Source organism: Corvus cornix, chromosome 1A (assembly GCF_000738735.6).
Source record: "Corvus cornix cornix isolate S_Up_H32 chromosome 1A, ASM73873v5, whole genome shotgun sequence".
Lineage (NCBI taxonomy): Eukaryota > Metazoa > Chordata > Aves > Passeriformes > Corvidae > Corvus > Corvus cornix.
In genome coordinates, this window is record NC_047057.1 from 3,622,791 (window position 1) to 3,645,487 (window position 22,697).

Here is a 22,697-nt window from a genome sequence, read left to right on the forward strand (position 1 = left end):
GAAAAGACAGCTGATGTCCTGTGTGAAGTTGTTCCAGGCTACCTCAGACAGCAGCTGTTTCATTAAATCTCTGCTGGCTTCCAGTTTTGTGCAGGTTTCCCCTGGAAATCACAAATCAACAAGACCTTTCAAGGCAAAGAAAGGGAAAAGGTTCAAGACACACAACCTTCAGGTGATAGGTTTTATTTTGCCCAGGACAACCTGCATATTTTTTTACCCAAATAATGTGGTTCACCAACCCAGCACTTCACTGTGCTCTTTGGATTTAAATCAACAGCTGCCTCACACGTTGGAAAGATTGGTAAGAAACACACCGGCCTAAGAAAGGTTTGTTTATTCCTGAAGCGCCTTAGAAATTAAACACTGTACAAAATGTGCCGCTTCTAAAAAAATAAAACAAGTAATGCTATATCATTTAGCATGACTAACACTACTCATGTAGCAGAGCAACAATGGAAGAAAGGAAAAGCTTTGAAAAACCGGAAGAGCAACCCCCAGCTCATATCTGCACACACTTCAGCTGGCATCCCAAGACACTCCACAGGTGACATCCATGGAGCAGCTCAATATGGAGTCCATATGAAGATAAATTGCCTATCAGTATTATCAGGAGCCCTGACAAACCTGCTGGAAGAGCAATGACTTGCATTCTACTGCCACCAATGTGCTGATCAAAAACCAACTGGTGACTGCACTTAATAAACCAGACCATTCTTACAGCATTCAAAAATAATCCCTTTGCAGCACTGGTATCCTCCTGCTATTCCCTTAATCCCTTCCCTTGTTCCTGCAGCCAGAACTCCATTTTGGCTGTGGATTGAGGAGTGTGTTGTTGAAACTCCACTGGCACTGTTGAAACACACACTGCCTACCTGCAGGTAGTTCTCTCTTCAGGACTTGCCCACATACTTCAGTTTGCAGCTCTCTGCTACATTTTACAAAATGAAATTGAAGCAAACATTGTAACTTTGATATAAAATCAGATGAAAAATTTCCACTGACAATATTTCCATAAACATTTTATGTAACAAATCGATATCTATCTTTAAATAAATCAAGTTTGCTGTTGTTAATGTCCATATACATTATAAATACATACATATACAATTAAAACCCTGACATGGTAGAGTCTTGTGTCTGCCTGAAAGATGTCAGAAAGAAGGTTTTGAGAATCAAAATCTTCTCTGATCCATGATTTAGCACCTCAGGCGAGTTTGGAAACATCTTCATACTGGATATCTTCGACTCTGCGCCCTTTTAAAGGTCCCTGGAAAATAACAGAGAAAAAAACTACGATCACAACATAAAATTGTTTGTTTCTTCAATTACCAACAGGGAGTTTATTAGTAGGAGAGATAAAGAGGATCTATTCACGGCACAATGTTTCCTGTTTCATTATTTACAACCTGATCAGAGAATGTGACAGGGCCTCAACACTGTCTCAGAAATCCTTTCACTTTCAGGATACTTTTAGCACCAAAGTTCCTCCTGTCATCAGGGCATCTGCAGAGTCTCTTCCCAAATTCTCCAGAATCCAGTCTGGGCTGGGTTTCTGTAGCCCTTCTTTGAATGGGATCTAAGAGGGTCTCCCTCTTGCAAGCTCTGTTTAAGAAGTTTGACTTTGAGCCAATATCCTCTGTGCTTTATCAATGAGTTTCAAGATCGGTTTTGCAGAGGAGAACAAGGAAAGAGCCACATAGACATGGTGGCATGGACTGATTGTTAACCATAACTGTTAACCATAAACAAGACAACAAATAAGCACATAAAGCCCCACATTCAGTCTGGAAAAGGCAGGAGAAAATTCATATCCTTGCAGATTTTGTATTTTTTACCTTCCCACAAAACAGCACCGCAACAGCCATGTTCAAAATAAAACACACGAAATATTTTCCAAGTCTCTTTCAAGTTCAAAACTTGCTTAATTCAGCACCCTGGCATCTTTTTGAAGGCAAACAGTGGAGAAATAGTCTGTGATGGGGAATATGTGTTTCCTACTGCTTGGGAATAGGTGGGGGCTGTCCACAGAATTTTGCATTCCACAAATCCACAAAAAGGATTAAGGATAACATGGTTCTTTGTGAAAGCTCTCCATGTGCAGATGGAAAGCTCTCTGCAAACAAGACCTTGCAGTGTTTGATACTTACAGAGTCGATGGTTATTGTCACTGAGAACCTCTTCTCATTGATGGATTCCAAGATGCCTTCATTTCCCCTGTACCCACCGTTTAACACCACCACTTTCTTGCCTGAAATAAAAATAGGAAAAGAGTTACACAACAGGGTTCCAAACTTCTGCTAAAAAGTTTGTCCTATCATCTTTCCTATAAACCCCCTTTAAGTATTTGAAGGTGCTCTAAGGTCTTCAGAGCACCTTCCCCTTTCCAGGCTGAACAACCCCAACTCTCTCAGCCTGTCTTCTCAGGAGAGGTTATGGTACCCTCAAATGGATGAATTATAGTTTACAAGAACTGAAATGTAAGTTTTGCAGTGGCAGAAGCTGAAAACAGAAGAAAAGAGCTGTACCTGGTGCTGGTATTACAGTTTCTAGATGTGTCTGATCAAGCTTCAGTTTGTCCCCAGAGTCAATCACCTTCACAACTGCTGTGTATTTGTCAATCACTTCCTGTTGTGAAAGGCAGAGGCTGATCAGAAAAACTAAACATTTTTCTCTAAATTTGCATTTCAAAGTTAACAAACTTTGGCATTGTGACTCTGCAATTTTACATTTTCAAAAGCAGCAAAAAGGCAAGGGGTCCAGCCTGGAGATTCTGTGTGCAAATGAGATCCTGCAGCTTAAATATCAGAGCAGAATTGACTAGCCTCAGATTAAAATCCAACCGCACTCTTCTTGGTCCCATCCCATGGACACAGTGACTGTTCTCCAAGATGGATGTGTAAATAGGGACAAACTACACAGGACAAAAGCATGCTTAAGAAAGGATCACTGAAAAAATGACATTAAACCAATTCAGAGGTTCACTCCCTGCCCAGAATAGGTCCCAATATAGGTGAGGTGACATTTCAGCCCCCAACAGTGTTGCCTTAAGGCAGAACAACCTGCACAATGAAACAAATCTTTGTAACTCACCTCATTCCAGAAAAGCCAAACCAATGCCACATGTCCCCCATGGCCCACCTTACCTTAACAACTGCCTTCTTCTTGTGGTACTTCTCTCCAAGCTTTTTGGTTACAATTTTTACAATGATTTCCTGGGAGATTTGAAAGGAGAGAAAAACTAAAATAAAGGCCCAAAATGTGCGAACAACTCTATAATCTAAATTAATAGTACAGCACTATTAGTGCTGAATAGTGCAGGAAGCAACAACAGTAAAGATGTGGCTTTCAGGAATTTGTGTATATTGTCAAATTATTGGCTCAAAGTAGCATCTCTCAAGACTTTCTGGGGTTTCTTTGACAAATACAGTTACACTTGAATTCACGATCTAATGTGACAGCCCTCAACGAGTCAAGAGCAGGAAAAGGAAAATAAATGTGGATTTAGTTTGGAATCTGCTTTTGGATCTTTACACCAATCAATAGTGGCTTTAGAAAGGCAGGATTTGCTATATTTGGTATAATAGTAATAGTAATAACAATAATTACTTTCAAGTCACTTACAGGCTGTAACCAGTAGTCTCTTCGAGATGTTCTTTTCTTCTCCTCTTCAAGCTACAGAACAACAAATAATCACCATTTACTTCCTCCTTCCACTGAAGCTTTCCCAAGCCTTTGAAAAGCTGAACCAATTCTCCAGCCCCATGTCATATGGGGAACAAAAAAATCCCAAAACCCTAAACAAGGGTAAGTCAGTATGGTCTTGCCTCATAAAAATCAATTTGATGAATCCAGGAACTCATGATAAAATGATGGTGATTTGCATTTTTTTTGGCAAGTGTTTCTAGGTATTTTCTTCTCTTGCAAAATCTGTATTCCTTTACTTCCAACACCTCAGTCATCTGGGGAATAGGCAGAGTTGAGCAGCCAGTTTTATGAGGAAATGAAACCAATTTTATGGGGAAATGAAATTATTTTGCCTGGTAAGATGTGAAAGTTGGAATTCTGTATGAACCGAAGGTCTGAGGTCACTTCAAAGGCACACCCTGGTGAAGTGGACATTGTCACAGGTACAGGGGCACACAGAAACAGATCCTGCCTGATTATTACCTCCATGATCTCATCCAATGCAGATTTCTTCTTCTTCTCTTTGGGCTGACCAGAGCTATGAGCTGCTTCTTTTCTTTTAACTGCTCCCTCCACCATCTTCAGTGCATTCTGTCCAAGGACACTGCTGGAAGAGTAAGGTGGTATTTTCACAGCAGATCTTACATTTTTTTCCTCTACCAAGACGTATTTGATGAACTGGCTGTGCAAAAAGGCCTGTTGCTCTGCTTAATTTCAGTTGTCCCAGTCCCCTTCCAGACCCTGCACACCTCCTCCTCTAGAACTGATCTTCTTGGGGTGCAAACTCCATGTCCACTGAGGGTCACTGCTGGCAGTCCAGCAGAATGGACACAACCTAACAACCAGTTCACCACTGCACAAGCAAAGAGTTGATCAAGGACTTGAGTTCAATGAAGAAGAGAAAGGCTGGTCTGCAAATAACATTTTCAAATTTGAAAGGACAAATTTTAGAGAAGCCATCCGGACAGGAACTCCCAGACATGGCAGATATCTAGAATTCTTTCCAGACAGAGATATTGAGCCTATCTGGCAATGGGAGGAAACACCTGGGAATCTGTAGAAAAGAGCTCCACACCCAGCAAACAAATGCCACCTTCACAACCCATAACCAAAATAGGCAAATAGCCTAAAAATTGCGAAAGAAAAGAGAAATCAGCACAAAAAGTTGCAACTCAGGGATGAGGAAACATCTAGGTAAAGTGAGAACTGCCCATGGGCAGCTTCAGTTCAGCCATTTTTGTAACAGACATTTGAACACAATAAAAAAATGTAGGTATTGTTTCAACCCAAAAGATGAAGGCAGCTGCTCTGAGGTGAACACTGATGCAATTATTATATGGCCTTAGGACAAATTGCATGTTCTGTCTGGGGTGAGGATGTTGGATACACTCCCACAGGGAAGATACCCCGTGGGAATGAAGATACAGAAATTGCAATAGAAGCAACTGTGAGAGAAAAACTGTATTTCAGAGGAAGTCTGAATAATCACAGCAGAGTTTTAGAAGAATTAGCACATTAATTCACATATCAAAGAGCAAGTACTTAAAATAACATCTCATAAAAGGTAACATACAATTAAAACATAACAACTGCAGTGCCTATATTTAAGAAGATGAACATATCTAGCTGTGAAGTTACTACACTACCATTTCAAAGTTTACAGATAAGTATTTCTCATATGCTATGAAGGAATTAGACTACTTGATATATAATTTCACATTTGGCCAAATTTTAGCAAGGACCTGAAGTATTCCTCACTAAAACTATTCAAGTGAGAGTCTGAATTAAGTTTCAGATTCATCTTAAGCACAACTTGATGCTTAGAGATAACTGACAAGTTTTCCTCAAAGCCTGAAATTCATATCTATTATTGCAAAGAACTGCTTTACTGTCTCATTTTCTGCCTGGCATATATCCCATCAGATATCTTGTCTAAGAGCTGAGTGTGATGAGGGGAAAGCTTTCTTTTTACCTGCAATACATTTAATTACAATATTGCCTCACATGAGAAGATGTACTGCTCATCAAACAGCTCCACAGACTGCTGTAAGTCAGTATGATTTGCATTATTGATCCCTTTTGTCCTGCATTGCTTATGGTTACACAGTGACAATTAAATTCCAGAGCTCTAGGAAGATTTATTTCAGGTAGGTTTAGCTGCTTTAACGATGACCAGAGAAAGTATTGTCTCCAATTAGACAAGGCAATCAAACCTTTTAGGAACCAAAATTAACAAGTCACAAATATCCATTCACAGAAGGCAGCTGGGACTAGATGGCATCACTTCAAATGCTTTGGCTGGATCCCTTTCCCGCCCTCCATGGAGGAACCTGTAACTTTATGGGCATCTGCCATGAAGCACAGTGAGTTCAAGAAGGCTCCTCACAGCTCGCATTTAAGATATACCCACTAATCCATTTTAAACACAAAATGAACCATGAAGTCACCTAGTAGCCCCTTCTGAATAACAGGAGAGGATGAGAGATTAGACTCCAAATATTTCAGAACAAAACATATCTTCCTGCCCATACAAATATCATTGTCATGGAAGTGCTCTGTAACAGTAAGGGGTTGGCCTTAAATTCTTTTCTCACCTTGTTTTAGAAGATGCTGCGACTGAAGTACTTGCTCCTTTGTTTAAATTAAATGTAACTAAAAAATAAAGACACATTACTCTATTTCTATCTTTAAAAATAACTGCACTGAAAGATGTTAACAATTTTTAAAATCTGCAAATACAAAAAATAATAAATATGAAAATATTTACTATTCTATATTTTGGTGTAGCTTTTAAAATAAATTAAACTTTGTAATACAGAATACTCTGCATTTCCATATTCCAGGGCTCTTTATAACTGATCTCAAGGCACTTTATGAAGTACCAAGCAGGTTTCAATGCTTACTTCATTTGAATCACAAAATCAGCTCCAGTAGGTTCTAAAAGATTACATCCATCAAAATCTGGTTACCTTTTTCTTCCTCGTTTTCTCTGTTCAGTTCAGTATAGACTGGCATTTCCTGCCAAAAAAAAACAAAGCACATTTAAAGAATAAAACAGAAAACTGAGTCAAGAGATCATTTCTTGGTGATCATTGATTAGCTCAGTCTTACAGATTACTGTGAGATTATTACCAGTAACTGCAACATTCAACCTGCCTTGATTCATAAAAGATTAAAATTGAAAACATCATTGCATTACAGGCTCCTCTGCAAAATTCTCCAACTAAGACTCTGTAGAGAGATGCTGCTTAAACTTGCTCAGTTCCAGCATAAAAGGCAAGTTACCTTGCTGCAGCAGTTTTCTCTACCTGAACCAGCATGATCAGACTGGTTTCTGGACAGACTGATAACTCAAAGAAGGAAATTCTGGTGTCTTTCCAATTTTTTAGCACCGAAGGCTGAGACCATTTAAATTTCAATTAGTTTTAAATTAAGAAGCAGGTAATTGTTTACAACAGCATTTAAATGTACATATCAATACCCAGGATCAAATGGGAGATTCCAGCCCCAGGCAACAACATGTGTGGGGGTCACGGAATGATGCCAAATAAACAGATTCCAAATAACCACGCCAGCACCACCAAAATAGAACTTTTCACTATTATTTGATTATGCCAGATCCCCCTGATTATTTATCTCAGCCTCCTCAGTTTACAAGGTACATGTTATCTGCAGCCCGAGAAGTTGTGAAATACCATAAATGAAGACACGTGATGCTGGTTACTGGATTGTTTACTCTCCCTTCCTAAATTCAAGAGTGATTTTTAAACCACTAATAACTTGAAGAGCAGTAATTATAACTTCCTTAGTACTAATGCAAGCTGGGTACAACGTAACTCCCAAGTCAGGAAGCAAAGGAAATACCAGTGCAAGAATTTCAGCAGCATCAGACTCCTCATTGAATTAACCACGAGGAGTTTTGAGCTGAAGGTTCACACACAATGCAATTTTCCTCACCAGTTCTTTCCCCTCCAAACCTCTTCTAACTTGTTGTTCAATAAATTTAGCAGTTTTTTCTTCATCATCAAGGTCCTGTTTCTTCTTCCTCTCTTGTTCTTGCTGCCTGCGAATGGTCTCTGGGTCCCTGTCGATGTACTGAATGTACCAGCCTTTTGGAGTCTCATCAACCTTGCAAAGACCTAACAAGTCAAGGCAAGACAAAGTAAGATTAATACTAACAATATCAAGATCAGTTTTAGTCCATGTTCACTGTAGCAATGCAGATACTTTACCAGAGACAACACAACCCTCACTGGGCTGCTAAAACTGACTTTGAATTATCTGTACTGTGTGTTTCTGCCCTCAGCTAGCCAGATCTATTTAGACATAGGCCAGTGTATATCACAAAGTGCATGAAGTGTTTTACAATACTTTCCTTATTGAAGAAAATGTTTCCTTCCCGCTGTATTAACAAGGAAGAAGACAAAAATATAACATGTATAAATGATACACACTCAAAGCATCATACTAAAGGAAATATTCCAGTGCTGTGCTATTGTTACTGACTCTGCCTAGAGTGACTTTCCAAACACTCTGTGACTGGTGGATGTATCCTGCAGAACATGGGCAGCCAGAGCCAAAGTAAACTTTCTGTCACACCACACTGCCATTTAATCTCTCTTCCTCCCACTGAACACAGAACTGCAGATCTCTAGCTTTAACCCTTCCACTAGGCCAGGAATGAAAATGACTGCCTGCTTCTTGTCACTTCAAATGTGGATATATTCTGTAGTCTTAAGGGATGTCCTAGTTTTTAACTTTTAAATGACAACTGTTGGAAGTTGATTTAGAATTTAGCAATGCATCCAGTAAATACAGACCAGCAGATGAAACAAGGAAAGGCTCACAACTGATGTACTTATCCCAGACTTCTGACATTTTTCATAAGCAAACTCCTAATGGTTAGCACAGAAATATGTTTGGAAATCTTTTCACGTATATGCAGGAGGGGAGAGGAAGAAAGAGAAAGAACTAACACAACTATCTACTGATCAATTGTCAGGAATTCAATTACCCAATAATTTTAAGATTTCCCAGTCCTGAGCAGGCACACTCACCTTCCCTCCCCAGCCATTTTGTAAAATCAGTCAGTGTCTCCCATTGTGTGGCATTCATGTGGATGTGCTCTCGATGGCTGATGTATTCATTGTACACTATATTATTGTGGACTCTCTTTGTTCCTAAAATACAGAAGAATTATTATTATTATTACTACTACTATTATTATTATTATGTGTCTTGCACTGAACCAACAAAATACACTAAAAAAAAACAGCAAATAAACAAACAGACAGCAAAATATTTACCAAATCGCCTCCTGAGCAATTCTAGGAAATCATTTCGGAATTCCCTTAGGGAAAAAAAAAAAATTTTTAGTAAAACTTTAACAACTAGGAAGCAATTCTCTGTTGTCATTAACAATTAAACATCTGCAGTATAAACCTGATTATTCTTTTGAGCTGAGCATGATGATACTCAGACACGTTTCCCTTTTTCAGGGCAGGATTAAATGCAGAATGAAACACAATACAATACATGCACACACCTTGAATCTCCAAAAGAGTAAGAGCCTCTCAAAGGGATAGAATGGAGCAAAGGAATCTCAACACTTCCCACTAATTGCTGGTGTTTCGTTACCAGGTGTCTTCCCAGGCTGACTGACACAGAGCACAGGGCAGGACAGAGGGCAGAGGGGGTGGATGGAGCAGATGGATCACTCATCTCACTGCTAATTCCAGGGCTGAAGCATAAAGCCTCACTTCAGACTCATGCTGAGGACAGCTCCAATCATCCCAGCTGTCATGTAGGTCAGCTGGACAAAGCTGAGAGAAGCTGGGGGATGTCAGTCCCTCCCCTGACTCGTTCTCTCTCTGTCACAGCTCTTTGAGCTCGTGTGTGTGTGGCAGTCACTCAGCTGGGGCAAAAAGGTGATGTATTTGTAACACAGAGCAACTTTAAACAGGATTAAGACACAAGATAAAACTGTCAAATTTGACTAAAATCACAGAAAACTTACTCAGAGAAGTAATCCATGAATTGCTGAGGATTTTCAGAAGCCAGCAGCAACTGCCTCTGGTGGGACTCAGACATGCAGTGACACTTGAAGCCATTCTATAAAGCAAAAATAAATACTTTGTCTCAATTTGCAACACTCACAGCTGAAGAGAGTATTAAAAATAACGGTTTATGAGTGAAATTTCTTGGAGGCTTCACAGAAAACACCTTAACTCAGCCTCAGCCTGGTATGGGGTGGTTGCTCCCGACCAGGCAAGCCAAAATCAAAACTCCTCCAAGGCCTAGAATCTCCAGACAATACAAGCAGGGTTATGAAGGACATTCCACCAGGCCTCTTCATTCCCTGTGGAATGACATCAGACATTTGGCTACATCCCTTATCTTTTTTCTTAATATATTGGTCATTCAGCACAGTATGACTAAATCTAGAGTAAATTTAATTCCATGGGAGACCTCTCCACTGCTTACAAAAAGATGTAGTTGTAAATCAGTGACATTTTTTTGCTTGTAGTCACTGGGAAGAGAATAGGATTTGCCATTCTTGGATAAAAGGGAGAGGGGCACAGCTGAAGAATGATAAGAATAAACATCCACAGGATGCTCTCCTTCCCTAAGGCACATCAAAGAGGCTATTCATGGAGAATGGAAAACTAAAATAACATCCTCAAAGATGGATCAGGGCCAACACACTTTCTCCAAAGTGGATGAGGATTTCTCCCATGGGGGACTGGAAATCCCAGTTGGATCACGCCACTCACAGCAACTGGGAACTCTCCATGTCCCACCAACCTGCCCCTAAGGGGACCATGATCCATACGAGAGGGACTGCAAACAGCCCCTAAACAACATCAGGGCTCCCCTAAAGAGCATCGGGGTTCTCCCCACTCCTGGAAGGGGAGGCCAGGGTGCTTCCTAGAAGGATCACACCCCACAGATGGGATCAGAGCCCCCACAAGACGACTGGTGATGTTCCCAAAGAGAACCTGAGCCAGCCCTGAACGCCCCACAAGGCGACTGGGGAACCACGCAAAGGATATCAGACCCCATATTCCCTGAGGGAACTGCAGCCCCCACAGGAGGATCAGGAACTCCTACAATAGCGATCGCAGCCCCCAGAGCTGGGGACACTTACAAGGGAGATTGACAGGACAAGGGACAATGGCTTTAAAACGACAGAGGGTAGGGTTAGATTAGATATTGGGAAGCAATTCTTCCCCGTGAGGGTGGTGAGCCCCAGGCACAGGTTGCCCAGAGAAGCTGTGGCCGCCCCTGGATCCCTGGAAGTGTCCAAGGCCAGGTTGCATGGGGCTTGGAGCAGCCTGGGACAGTGGAAGGGGTCCCTGCCCGTGGCAGGGCGTTGGAAGTGGATGATCTATAAGGTCCTCCCAACCCAAACCATCCTGTGATTCCATGAGATCGGAGCTGCCACAAGAGCTGACCCCAACCAAGGGGACCTGACCCCAGGAAAACCGCCCCCCTCGGCTGGACTGGGGGTCCTCAGACGGAGATCGGAGCCGCCCGAAACACCGGGGACCCCCACACCGAGCACCCCCAGTTACCTCATCGCGGCACTGCTTCTGGCACATCTGGCAGTACCAGCGCAGCTTCTGCAGCCCCTTGGACTTGATGCGGTTGGCGATCGCCTTGGGGCTGAGGAAATCCGACTTCCCCATGACGGCGGTCCCGTCCCAATCCCGCTCCCGACGAGGCCCCGGGCCCGCTCCCGCCCCCTCCGGAAATGGCGGCGGCGCCCTGGAAGCGGATCCCGGCGGGGCGGCGCAGGCGCGGTGCGGGCGCGCTGACCTTCAGCGGGGCTGTGGTGGAGGCGCCGCCATGTTCGCCCGGGGCGCCGCGGTCGCGCTGGTCCAGCCGCAATGGTACCCGCACGGGCTGGGACGGGCGCTGTGGGGACGGGGGAACGCGTCCCGATGGCCGGGGCGGCTCTACGGGGTGAGGGGGGAATGGTTTCCTTCGGCCGTGCGGTGCCTGGGGGCGGCGGGGTCGTGGCCCTGGGCGGCCCGTGAAGGGCTGTGGGCTCTGAGGGGTGGTGGCGGAGCGGGCACCGGGAGATGAGGGCAGCGGGAACCCGCAGGGATGGAGGGTTCGTCCGCCGTGAGAGGGAGCGCTTGGCCGGGGTGGGTGAATGGGACAGGCAAGGGTTAAAGGACAGGTTTGTACATGGCAGGAGACCCTGCTCTGGACGGGAATTAGTGCGGCCTTCTTTGCTTCATTTTAATGGTTTTAGAAACTAATTGCATTATATGCAGCTTTGTTTAAAATTATTTTTTTTATTTCTAACTTGCCCTTCTAATGCCCTCGTTTGCTTCGTGCCATTGCCCGAGGTGGTGGATAATGCATTAAATCTCCCACTTTACTCGGCAGTGCTGAGGCGCCGCCTCGAGTCCTGTGGCCCGTTCGGGGCCCCTCAATTCGGGAAGGACATTGGGGTGGTGGAGCGAGTCGGGAGAAGGGCAGTGGAACTGGGGAAGGGTCTGAAGCCCAAGTCCTCTGAAGAGTGGCTGAGGGAGCTGGGGAAGCTCAGCCTGGAGAAAAGGAGGCTCGGGGGTGACCATATCACTTCACAACTCCGTGACAGGAGAGTGCAGTCAGGTGGGAGTTGGCCTCTTCTGCCAGGCAGCCAGCGACAGGACACGAGGACACAGGTGTAGGATGGACATTAGGAGCAACTTCTTCACACAAAGCGTGATTAGACATTGGAATGGGCAGCCCAGGGAGGTGGTGGAGTCACCGTCCCTGTGATGCCTTTTCCTGGTCTTAAAATCAAGAGTCAAACACGGTTAGAAGGGAAAAAGGTATTTTACCTTGGTATTTATTTTAAGGATCCATAGGTGCACCACGTCCAGGTCAAATGCACCTCAATGCACACCTCAATGCACACCTTCAAAAGATCCTGGTATATCATTATAGGTGTTACTAATTAGCATATCTATCAAAAATTCCCCAATGAGAGGCTTGAATGAGCCCCCCCCCTCCCCAAGGAGCCTTCCCCTGGATGGTTCTATCTCAGTTTACAGAATGTGTTCTGGAGAGGACCTTGGGGTCTGGGGCACACTGATCCCTACCTACGAAGCTTCTAAGATGTTTCGTCTCCTGGCTGAACAAACAAGTCCAAGTATGTAGGCAAAAAGCACTAAGAATACAGAAGCTGTAAAAAGGTATAACGGGTAAAAAAAAAGGCAAGAAATCATCAAGGTATCACATCACCTGGAGGTGTCTAAAGAAAGACTGGATGTGGCACTCAGTGCCGTGGTTTAGTTGATAAAGTGGTGTTCGGTCACAGGTTGGACTTGATGATCTCAGAGGTCTTTTCCTACCTAATTGATTCTGTGAAATTGTATAAATGAGGGAAGGATGAAGGTGTGCATACAAGCCACAGGTCAGAGTGGCTTGTCTCCACCACAGATGTTTTTTAAGAAACAGCAAATCTTGAATTTTCATTGTTCTGAAGGGGACTTGCCCTTGGCAGGTGTTGGTTTGCTGGAGAGCTAGTGAATTATCCTAATTTATCCTGCATTCCTTTTCAGGGGCCAAGTCAGGAATATGGCAACGCTAAAAGACAGTAAGTAAAGATTTTGTTTGCTTTTAAGAGAAGAAGAACATTGCAGGACAACCATATGTTAAAACGTAATTCTGCTTAACCTCTGTTGGGTAAAATGGTTGTGATACATAACAACGATATATAGGCCTGCAGTCCTAATTACATTAAACAACTGTCCTTCAGAAACAGAATTGCTTGAAGGGGTTTTGGCACTAATCTAATGTCATTTCAGTTATTTTAAAAATAACTGTATCATATGTGCTGAAACAGATTTTTGTTTATCTCTAAGAATTAATTTAGTTTCTCTTATGTTTATTTCCTTGTGCTTTTATGCAGCATTTGGGGGGAGAAAGGGTTGACTGAATGGGTCTAGTTTGGTAATACTTTCTTAAACCATTCCTCGTAGTTCTTATATAAGGATATTGCCTTGGAGTTGTGGTTGTCTGTGGGATACCTGTTTTGGTTTCTTTTTTCATTAGTGTTTTTATAAATGTCATTTTACCACAGTCTAAACAGAGGAGGAAATTTATTCTGTCTTCACACTACAGAGACTTTTTTTGTTTGTTTCCTCTGCTTGTCATCTGTGAAAGATTATATTATACCTCAAATGATATATTTGTGAAACAGGTGGTTGTGGAAGCAAAGAGAATTGTAAATAGACTCCATGTTGGGATAAATATTAAATGAATGCTATGTCTGAAGGAAGTAACATCTCTGTTGTAAAGATGAATTTGTGTTAGCCACATTTTTACTGCTTTCTTAGAGTAAATACTGAGGTCTTTTTTGAGGTTTATTTGTGCACTATTTATTTTTCTTCTTTGAGGAACATGGCAAAATAGTTTTGGATGGCTCTTGCTGGCATTTTGTTGTTTGGGTTTGAGTCATTATGCCCAGTACAGTCTGTGACCTTCAACTCTTAACCTTGCAGTCACCAGGCGTTTGAAGTCCATCAAGAACATCCAGAAGATCACCAAGTCCATGAAGATGGTTTCTGCAGCCAAATACGCAAGAGCTGAGAGGGAACTGAAGCCTGCGAGGGTCTATGGAATAGGGGCTCTGTGTGAGAGAACGTTCTTGCACTTTGTCATGTGGGAGCAGAAGAGGAGGTTTTCACAGTGGTGATAAAATGCTGAGGCTTTTTAACCTTCCAGTAGTCTATTTCCAAAAGAATTTGCACAGTGAACTTCACTGAGTGACATCTGATCAGAGCTGTGTCTGGCTTTGTACTGTTTCTCGCTCACATCTGGTCTGACCATGTGCAAACTTGGAACAATCGTGAGGGAGATAAAATTAATCTGGCTGAGGTCTGAAGGCCCTTTGGAATTGTTTTTAGTTAGAATAATTCAGGGTATTTTTTATTACTTACTTGCTTTTTTTGGCACCCTTGAGAAACTTAATCATGTTTTTTTTTTTTTTTCCCAGCTCTCTATGAGAAAGCAGAAATAAAGGCACCTGAGGACAAGAAGAAACACCTCCTTATTGGTGTGTCCTCTGACCGAGGCCTGTGTGGTGCTATCCATACGTCCATTGCTAAAACCTTGAAGAATGAGATTACTAACCTCTCAAATGCAGGGAAAGAGGTTATGGTGGTTGGAGTGGGTGACAAGATCAGAGGCCTGCTTCAGAGGTAAAAAGGATGGGGCCCAGAACTCACACCACAAAAGAGTTTTGTTTGGAGTTTTATTTGTTTGTCTGTGGCAGAAGTTTCAAGGCCATTTAGAAGATTGTGTGCCACTGGCAGGAAATTCTGTATAAGGGAACTGTGCTAAATTCAAGTTCCTGTAAAAAAAAAAAAATCTGCAAATACCCTAAAAGTGGTTTTGATCATCTCACAATTTGGGAAACTGCTGCACAGCACTATTATATTCTTGAAATAAAAGTCTGAAAGCTGGCAACTTTTGAAGCTATTGTAATTTAACTAAAGGCAAAGTTTCTTTCAGACCTTAATTCAATAAAACTTTTAGTTCTGAATGCTCCTAAGTTACAGACAGTTATTCCTAGTAAGTCAGTCTTCCTGCCTTCTTATACTGTGGAGCATCCACTTGGTTCTAACACAGGTTTGTTGTTGCTGCAGGACACATGGCAACTATTTCCTGCTGACATTCAAAGAGGTAGGACGGAGACCTCCGAGCTTTGGAGATGCTTCAGTCATTGCTTTAGAGCTGTTAAACTCTGGCTATGAATTTGATGAAGGTTCTGTCATCTACAATCGTTTCAGGTAAGGTTGAACTGAAACTTCAGTAGAAAAATATTTGGTAGAATGCTTCAAAGAGTATATTGGCCAGATGAAGTTATATGAAAACTGACTGTGATTTGGCATGTTCACTTTACTTCTTGATCTTGTTGTGTGTGAGGAACTTCTGGGTTGTTGTTTCTAGTGGCTGTGGTTGGAACGCCCTTTTGACTTGTGTATAGTGAAAGCTGTTCTATTTACAGTCAGCACATCGTTGTGTCCATGTGGTATCTGAGACTTTTCATCAGGGTTATCACAAAACTTTGTGGCATTAGAAAGCCAGAAGTTGTGTATTCTAATTTGATTTTAACCATTCAGTTTAGAGTTAGTTGAACTGAAGAGCCTATTTTGCTCTTTTTGTACAGGTCTGTCATCTCTTACAAGACCGATGAAAAGCCAATCTTCTCCTTTGAAACTGTGGCTGGCTCTGGTAAGTAGGGAACTAGAAACCACCAGTCATATGCAGTGCTAAATCACAGGAAAAGTACTCTGAAAATGGGAATATGGTATTAAAACATCTTATTATGGTGCTTGTATCATAAGTTTAACAGATGGTTTTATCTTGGCCAAGATCAGTTCAAGGCTGACTTACAAAGGTTCTGTGGGGCAAGGAGGTTAAAAGGAAAGGTGGTACTAATTCTGGTTTGAGATTCTGTCTCAAACAAGAACTGTGCATATGTAAACTCTGTCAGTTTATTACTTCCAGCATGAACAACCTGAGTACTGAGTGACTTTGCACTGCTGGCTGAAAATACCCCAGAATGTTTCTGCAGCATTGTATGGGAAGATTAAACTTAATATGGCAATAATGTATTTTGTTTTGGTCAGAACTTGACTTTCCTAATGTTAAATTGAATTAAAACACATAAAATACATAACAAAATTATTACTAGCAGAGAGATTCTGAAGGTACACATAATATATGAAGAAAATCCCTCTGTGCTGCCTTAAGTATTGAAACAGCCCAGCCAAGTAGTCTTCTCCATGTCACTGTATTTTGCTGGAAGTAGTAAATCTTGGGTGTCTCTAAGTCTGCTCTTTCATGTTTTGCAGAAAGCCTAAGTATCTATGATGATATTGATGCTGATGTGCTGAGAAACTACCAGGAGTTCACACTAGCAAACATTCTGTACTACTCCCTGAAAGAATCCACCACCAGCGAGCAGAGCGCCAGGATGACTGCCATGGACAATGCCAGCAAGAATGCTTGTAAGCTACTCCCTGGGTTTTCCAGGACTTCAGTTGTTCAACAGGAAAGTGCTGACGTCCCTTTGTGTAATTCTGTGCTTCAAAAATCAGCTATTTTCTCTCTTAATTCCATTTTGAGTAGGTTTTTTTTGAGCCAATTCAGCTGAGATTCTATTTCAAACGTGAATTATATTTAGCCCCTGGAAAGAGGAATTGCTGTCAAGAAAGAAGCCCAGGACTGGAAGTGAAATAACAGATTATTTAAAAGGCATATGAAATACTAAACTAATTTTGTAATGGCTGAATATTCTCTATGCTCCTCTCTTGTGGCTGCTCTGAGGATTTCCTGAATTTTTATGAATCTGTACCTACCGGTTCACCAAATATAATTAGTGCAGCACAATGAAAGGTGGGGAATTTGAATAATAGTTAAATACCACCTGTCATGGAGCAAGTAGAGAATATATGAGTATTCCTTGGAAGGATACTGGTGATTGTGTGAAGCTGATGTGATGTGCAACTGAGCTGCCTGGAAGGGTAGGCATGGCTCTGATGACCAGCTTGAAAGAAAGAGGTGATACCTTCTGTGTTTAAAAATAATTGAGAAAAAAATAATAATTCAGGAAAATCTGTCTCCTTTTGCCTCAACTTGAAGGAAATAACAATGTAGCTAATTGACAGTGAAATCTAATTTCAAAGCAAATGATGCATGCTTGTGTTATGTTACAATAAGCTATGTCATACCTGGTATTTACAAGTCTGCCAGCTGTTCTGCAGATGTTTCACTGACAAGGCGAATTCTCAGGTTCCTAGATTGTCTACTGCTAATATTACCTGTAGGGAAAAAATGTCAGGTGCACTAAGCCTCTTGATTTTTGCAGTGGTTTACAAGACAGTTGGATATTCTGCCCATGCAGCTTCTTCTTTATCTGCATTTGAACATCATTTTGTGTTTAAACTCCAATCTTACTTTTTCCAGCCGAGATGATTGACAAGTTGACCTTGACATTCAACCGCACCCGTCAAGCCGTCATCACCAAGGAGCTTATTGAGATCATCTCTGGTGCTGCTGCTCTGTGAGTATTTGTATGAACATGCAGTCAGAGCTGTTGCAGTCATGTCCTGCTTGTGTGCCAGGGTGATGGGCAAAGTTTGGGATTGTAGACCCTAAAACCAGAGGGAAGACAGTCTGTGGCATGGCTGCCAAGCTTTTCAACTTGTGCAGTTCTACTAACCAGAGCAAAGTTTGGCAGTTCTTTCTGACCAGATAGAGTTAAACCGCTGGTAAAATAGATCTTCAGCCTCAACACATATCCTTGCTTAGCCAGGTGAGGGTTTTCCTCTTTTTTGGCCTTTGGTGGATTTTCCCCCTCCTCCCTTTTACCTGGACATTTCCTACTTTGCCTGGTCAAATAGTCCAGTAGTGTTGAGTGGGAGAGAGCAAATGGGGTGACTGAAATGATTTTGGATAAATCAAGTGTTCAGAAGCTGAGAGTTTGGGGGTGTGTTTGCAAGGAGGGAATTTCCAGAATCTATTGTTATGGAATATGTATTTTGCTTGAAGTTCAGTATTTTGCTTGTTTGCCTAAGACTGAGGTTTTATGCACGTGTGTGCTGCAGGTTACAAATTCGTGGGCTTGAGACCACAATTTGTAACTGCATGTAGCTCATGTGTATTACTGTAACAGTTAAAAATTCGTGCTCTGTATGGAAATACATGTGTTCATATCCTGTGTATTTACAGAATGCCTGGAATATGTATTATATTATTTTGGTGTGCTGTATTGTGCTCCTCACAATACATTCGTGGTCATAAATCCGTGCAGAGTTTTGCCTGAATTTGCATGAGTTGCTTCCTAACCTGCTTGTTCTGTTTTTTCTCATAATACCATAACCAGGGATTAATCGGAAAAAGCGGTTCAGCCAAATCCAAGAGGTAAAGTTATGTCATAGAAACTGCATTGTGTTTTAAAATGAATTAACACAGAAAATCTGAAGTCAAATGAGGAAGTCAGAATTCGGTGGTCTTGGTCAGACAAAAACTTCTTCCTAAAGAGCTGTGAAATTGCCCATTTCTAGTTTGAATGCCTGAACAAAGAGTTCTTAATTTTCAGTAATTCTAAGGAAAATATGTCCATGTATGGAGCATAAACCCACATTAGATATAATATTCTCTGGGTTTTTTTTTTCTGTATTATTGGATTCATGTGCAATTACTGTTTGAATTTTGCATAGAGCCCTGACTTAATGCAATGACTTAAAAATGTCTGTATGTAAGATGTACCTAAAGAGGTTTCTGTAGCAAAGTGAACATCTTCAAAATTTAAAATGCAAGGAAAAATTCAAAATCTAAAATGTAAGAAAAAAAATAGATTTGATGAATAGTTTAGGGGGTGGTAAGGAATATTAGTGAAGTATTCAAACTGGGGGAGATAACAGTTTAAAATAAATACATAAATAAATGACAGGGTTTTAATTTGTTTCAATTTTCCTCACAGGTGAAGAGGAGCTGTTCTGAGCATATGTGTCTGCCTGTGTCTGTGTTAACAAGACTGCTCTGTTGTGAAGAAGTGGAAAAGCCCCAGAAATCTGTAAATTCTTACAATAAACCACCTCCATGAAACAGATCCTTTTGGTTGTCTGTGGAGCAAATGCTCTTGGAGTCTAAATATCTGGGTTGGGTTTGGTGTGCCTTGAAACTTTATTTTTTAAAAGGCTGTGCTCTACATTTTTGATTTATTTGCCATGTGAAATGTGTAAGTGGATGTTTCTTTTGAAGAGTGGAAGAGATTTTCTGACTTCATGCGGTCTTTGAAAGTGAAGTGACCTGCTTTGACAGGTACATTGTATTATAGGCTGAAGGAAGATACTAGAATAACCTCTTCATCACACAGTTGCAACACTGATCTCTCTTATTTGAATTTTGTATTGCTACTATTTCCAGATGTTCACGTTGTAAAATTAACTGATCTCATTAGGTGAGTAACTATATTTAGAATGCCCACTGTTTACAGCATGGTCAGTGTGTGTATAGAAATATGTATGTCAGAGGGCTGGGGCATCTCTGCTGTGGAGACAACCTGAGAATTTTGTTCAGCCTGGAGAAGGTTCCAGGGAGACCTTCCAGCACCTGAAGGAGCTCCAGGAGAGCTGGAAAGGGACTTTGGACAAGGGCATGGAGTGACAGGACAAGGGGGAGTGGCTTTCAACTGACAGAGGGCAGGGTTAGAGGGGCTATTGGGAAGGAGTTTTTTACTGTGAGGGTGGTGAGGCCCCTGGCACAGGTTGCCCAGAGAAGCTCATACTGGTCCCAGTATGGAGGCCTGAGGGCCACCACCCTCAGGACCTTGAGCTGTTGACCAGACCAGGAGCTTCAGGACTTTGTTCTGGGTCCAGGTCCTGCTCTTCAGGCTACAGATGTGAGATGTGAGTGTGACTGATACAACAGACTGGGCTCTTGACTGACTGATCAACAGACTACTAATAAACGAAAGCGCAAATTTGTGAACTAATTAAGTTCTAGTACTAGACTTCTATTATTTACAGTTCTGTCCTCTGTGCTCTGATTAGTTACATGCAACTACTGAGTTACAGTTTAGCCCTTGTGTATCTCCACAGCCACCACTGAGTAACAGCTCTGCTGCTTCTCCTTGTGCCTCCTACACCACTCAGTTACTGTAAATTTTGTTTCTGGATCCTTTTTGCCACTGTAGTTCCATCCTTTCCCTACTTGGTTTTTTTTTCCCAATTAAACAACTCACCCAGAAACACTTTTTCCTCATTGCTTTGGTGTTCTCATGCTAATGTTTCTACTGCCCAGGTAATCTTGGCCTTAAATATCATCATTTACATACCTGTCTGCTTACAGGTGATCTTGCGAGTCCCCTTCAAGTATTGGAAGGGGCTCCAAGTTCCCCCTGAAGCCTTCCTCAGACTCCACAACCCCAGCTCGCTCAGTCTGTGTCCAGGGCAGAGGTATTTCACTCCTTGGGGCATATTTGTGACCTCTGCTGGCCTTGCTCTGGCAGCTCCATCTTCTTTGAGTTCTGAGTTCCCCAGAACTGGATGCAGGACTCCAGCTGCAGTCAGAGGGCAGAGCAGAGGGGAGGAATAGCCTCCCTCGATCTGCTGTCCAGTTATTTAATTAAGGGTCTTCACCCAGAAAGTTTAATGCCAAGGTCCTGACTGAACACCTGATGGCTGTAGGTGTGATCTGCCTGAGGAGACAACCGTGCAGTGAGGGGAAACACAGCGAGGGCAAGCACTGACATCTGCCTCCTCCATCCAGCTGGAAAGAAAAAATGAGAAAACCTTCTTGGGCAGCCTGTTCCAGTGCTCTGCCACCCTCCACGTAAGGAAGTTCTTCCTCGTGATGAGGTGAAACTTCGTGTGTTTTAGTTGATGACCATTGCTCTGTGTCCTGTCACTGGACACCACTTAGAAGAGTCTGGCACCATCGTCTTGACAGCTGTCACTGGGATATATTGGGATATTTATATCTATTTAGAGGTATTGAGATTATGTATAGAGATCATAGACTCACGGGCTGGTCTTTGGGTTAGAAGGGATCATCTTGCTGCACCCGCTGCAAGGGACAGGGACACTTCACTAACCCAGGTTACTCAGAGCCCCATCCAACCTGACTTTGAATATTGCCAGGATTGGGGCATCCACAGCTTCTCTGGGCAACCTGTGCCCAGTGTTTCACCACCCTCCCAGTGAAGAATTTCTTCCCCATATCCCATCTAAAACTACTCTCAGTTTGAAGCCATTCCGCCTTGTCCTGTCACCGCGTGCACTTGTAAATAGTCTTGCCACAACCTTCCTGTAAGTTCCCTTCAGGCACGGGGAGACATCTGGCGATACTGAGATACTGATATTGATTATTTATATTATCCCGACCCCAGCGGGTCCCCGCAGCGCTGCGGGACGCGGCGTTTGGCGACTGGGCGCTGTTTCCGCGCTCCGCGCCCCGCCCCGCTCGATGCGCTCGGCGCTGGAGCGGCGCTGCCTGGCGGGGGCGGGGCGGCGCCAAGATGGCGGCGGCGATGGCGGCGGTGGCGGGCGGTGCGTGAGAGCTCCGCGGCCCCCGGCCCCGGCGGGATGTGCGAGACCTACTCCCGCTGGCTGCTGCGGGTGTCGGTGGCGCAGATCTGCCAGGCCCTCGGCTGGGACTCGGTGGCAGGTCTCGGCTGCGACCTCCTCACCGGACGTGCTGCAGCGGTACCTGCAGGGGCTGGGCCGGGGCTGCCACCAGGCTACTGCGAGCTTCTGTGAGTGCGGGCTGGGGCTGGGCCGGGGGAATGCGGCTGGAACACCGGTCCTGGGAGGCCACTGTGAAGTGGCCCTGCTGAGCAGAGCCCAGACTGAGTGAGCTCTGTGAGCCCTGACAATCTCGGCCATCCCGCCAAGGAAGCAGCGCTGGGGGCTGCCGGGCGAGGGCAGGAGCAGCGGGGAGGTGGGATCTGGGCAGGGCAGGAGGGCACAAGGGAGTGGTTTGGGCAGTGCTGGGGTCTGGGGGTCAGGGCAGGAGGGCACGGGGAAGTGGGATTTCGGTAGTGCTGGGGTTTGGGCGACAGTGCAGGAGAGTACGGGGAGGTGGGATTTGAGGAGGGCAGGAGCGCACAGGGAGGTGGGATTTGGGCAGGGCTCTGGGGGACAGGGCAGGAGGGTACAGGGAGGTGGGATTTGGGCAGGGCTCTGGGGGACAGGGCAGCAGGGTACAGGGAGGGGGGTTTGGGCAGTCCTGGGGGCCCTGGGAGGGGGTCTGTGGGGGAAGGCGGTGGGGTATCCGTGGAGGCATGGGAGGGGCAGCTGGAAGCTGCTTGTCAGGCAGTGCCAGGAGCTGGGGGTGCTTGGCAGGGGAGGGTCATGGAGGTGTGGTCATTTGGGTAGGGTAGGAGAGTGCGGGGAGGTGGGGTTTGGGCAGTGCTGGGGTCTGTGGGTCAGTGGGTGCGAGGTGTGGATTTGGGGAAGATCAGTCCATGGGCCGGGGCTAGGGGCTATGGGGAAGGGGGA

At 43.6% G+C, this 22,697-nt stretch overlaps 3 protein-coding genes across 4 annotated transcripts in view; 2 read left to right on the forward strand and 1 right to left on the reverse strand.

Annotated features, from left to right (window-relative positions):
• Nucleotides 1-316: 316 nt before the first annotated feature.
• Nucleotides 317-11,438, reverse strand: KIN (Kin17 DNA and RNA binding protein). 2 transcript variants are annotated; one of them, XM_039570696.1, is made up of 13 exons: nt 11,259-11,438; nt 9,701-9,795; nt 8,991-9,034; nt 8,742-8,864; nt 7,642-7,823; nt 6,654-6,702; nt 6,279-6,336; nt 4,168-4,288; nt 3,622-3,672; nt 3,144-3,212; nt 2,526-2,625; nt 2,148-2,248; nt 317-1,267 (listed from the first exon to the last, which is right to left on the reverse strand). In XM_039570696.1, exons 1-13 carry the CDS (start codon nt 11,370-11,372, stop codon nt 1,205-1,207), a joined length of 1,170 nt encoding a protein of 389 aa, XP_039426630.1. In that variant the 5' UTR covers nt 11,373-11,438; the 3' UTR covers nt 317-1,204. The 2 variants fall into 2 exon arrangements, with proteins under 2 accessions (XP_039426630.1, XP_010406134.2); XM_010407832.4 differs by having other exon boundaries at nt 4,168-4,291.
• A 41-nt stretch (nt 11,439-11,479) lies between these two features.
• On the forward strand, nt 11,480-19,306 carry ATP5F1C (ATP synthase F1 subunit gamma). The gene is made up of 10 exons (XM_039570697.1): nt 11,480-11,576; nt 13,245-13,279; nt 14,187-14,318; nt 14,681-14,885; nt 15,333-15,476; nt 15,857-15,921; nt 16,545-16,700; nt 17,659-17,755; nt 18,578-18,615; nt 19,178-19,306. Exons 1-9 carry the CDS (start codon nt 11,533-11,535, stop codon nt 18,582-18,584), a joined length of 885 nt encoding a protein of 294 aa, XP_039426631.1. The 5' UTR covers nt 11,480-11,532; the 3' UTR covers nt 18,585-18,615; nt 19,178-19,306.
• A 2,403-nt stretch (nt 19,307-21,709) lies between these two features.
• TAF3 (TATA-box binding protein associated factor 3) overlaps nt 21,710-22,697 on the forward strand; it is a 114,562-nt gene continuing 113,574 nt past the window's right edge. Inside the window, 2 exon segments of the mRNA XM_039571165.1 lie at nt 21,710-21,887; nt 21,889-21,956. Of these exon segments, the coding sequence (XP_039427099.1) occupies nt 21,783-21,887; nt 21,889-21,956 (173 nt within the window). The 5' untranslated portion in view covers nt 21,710-21,782.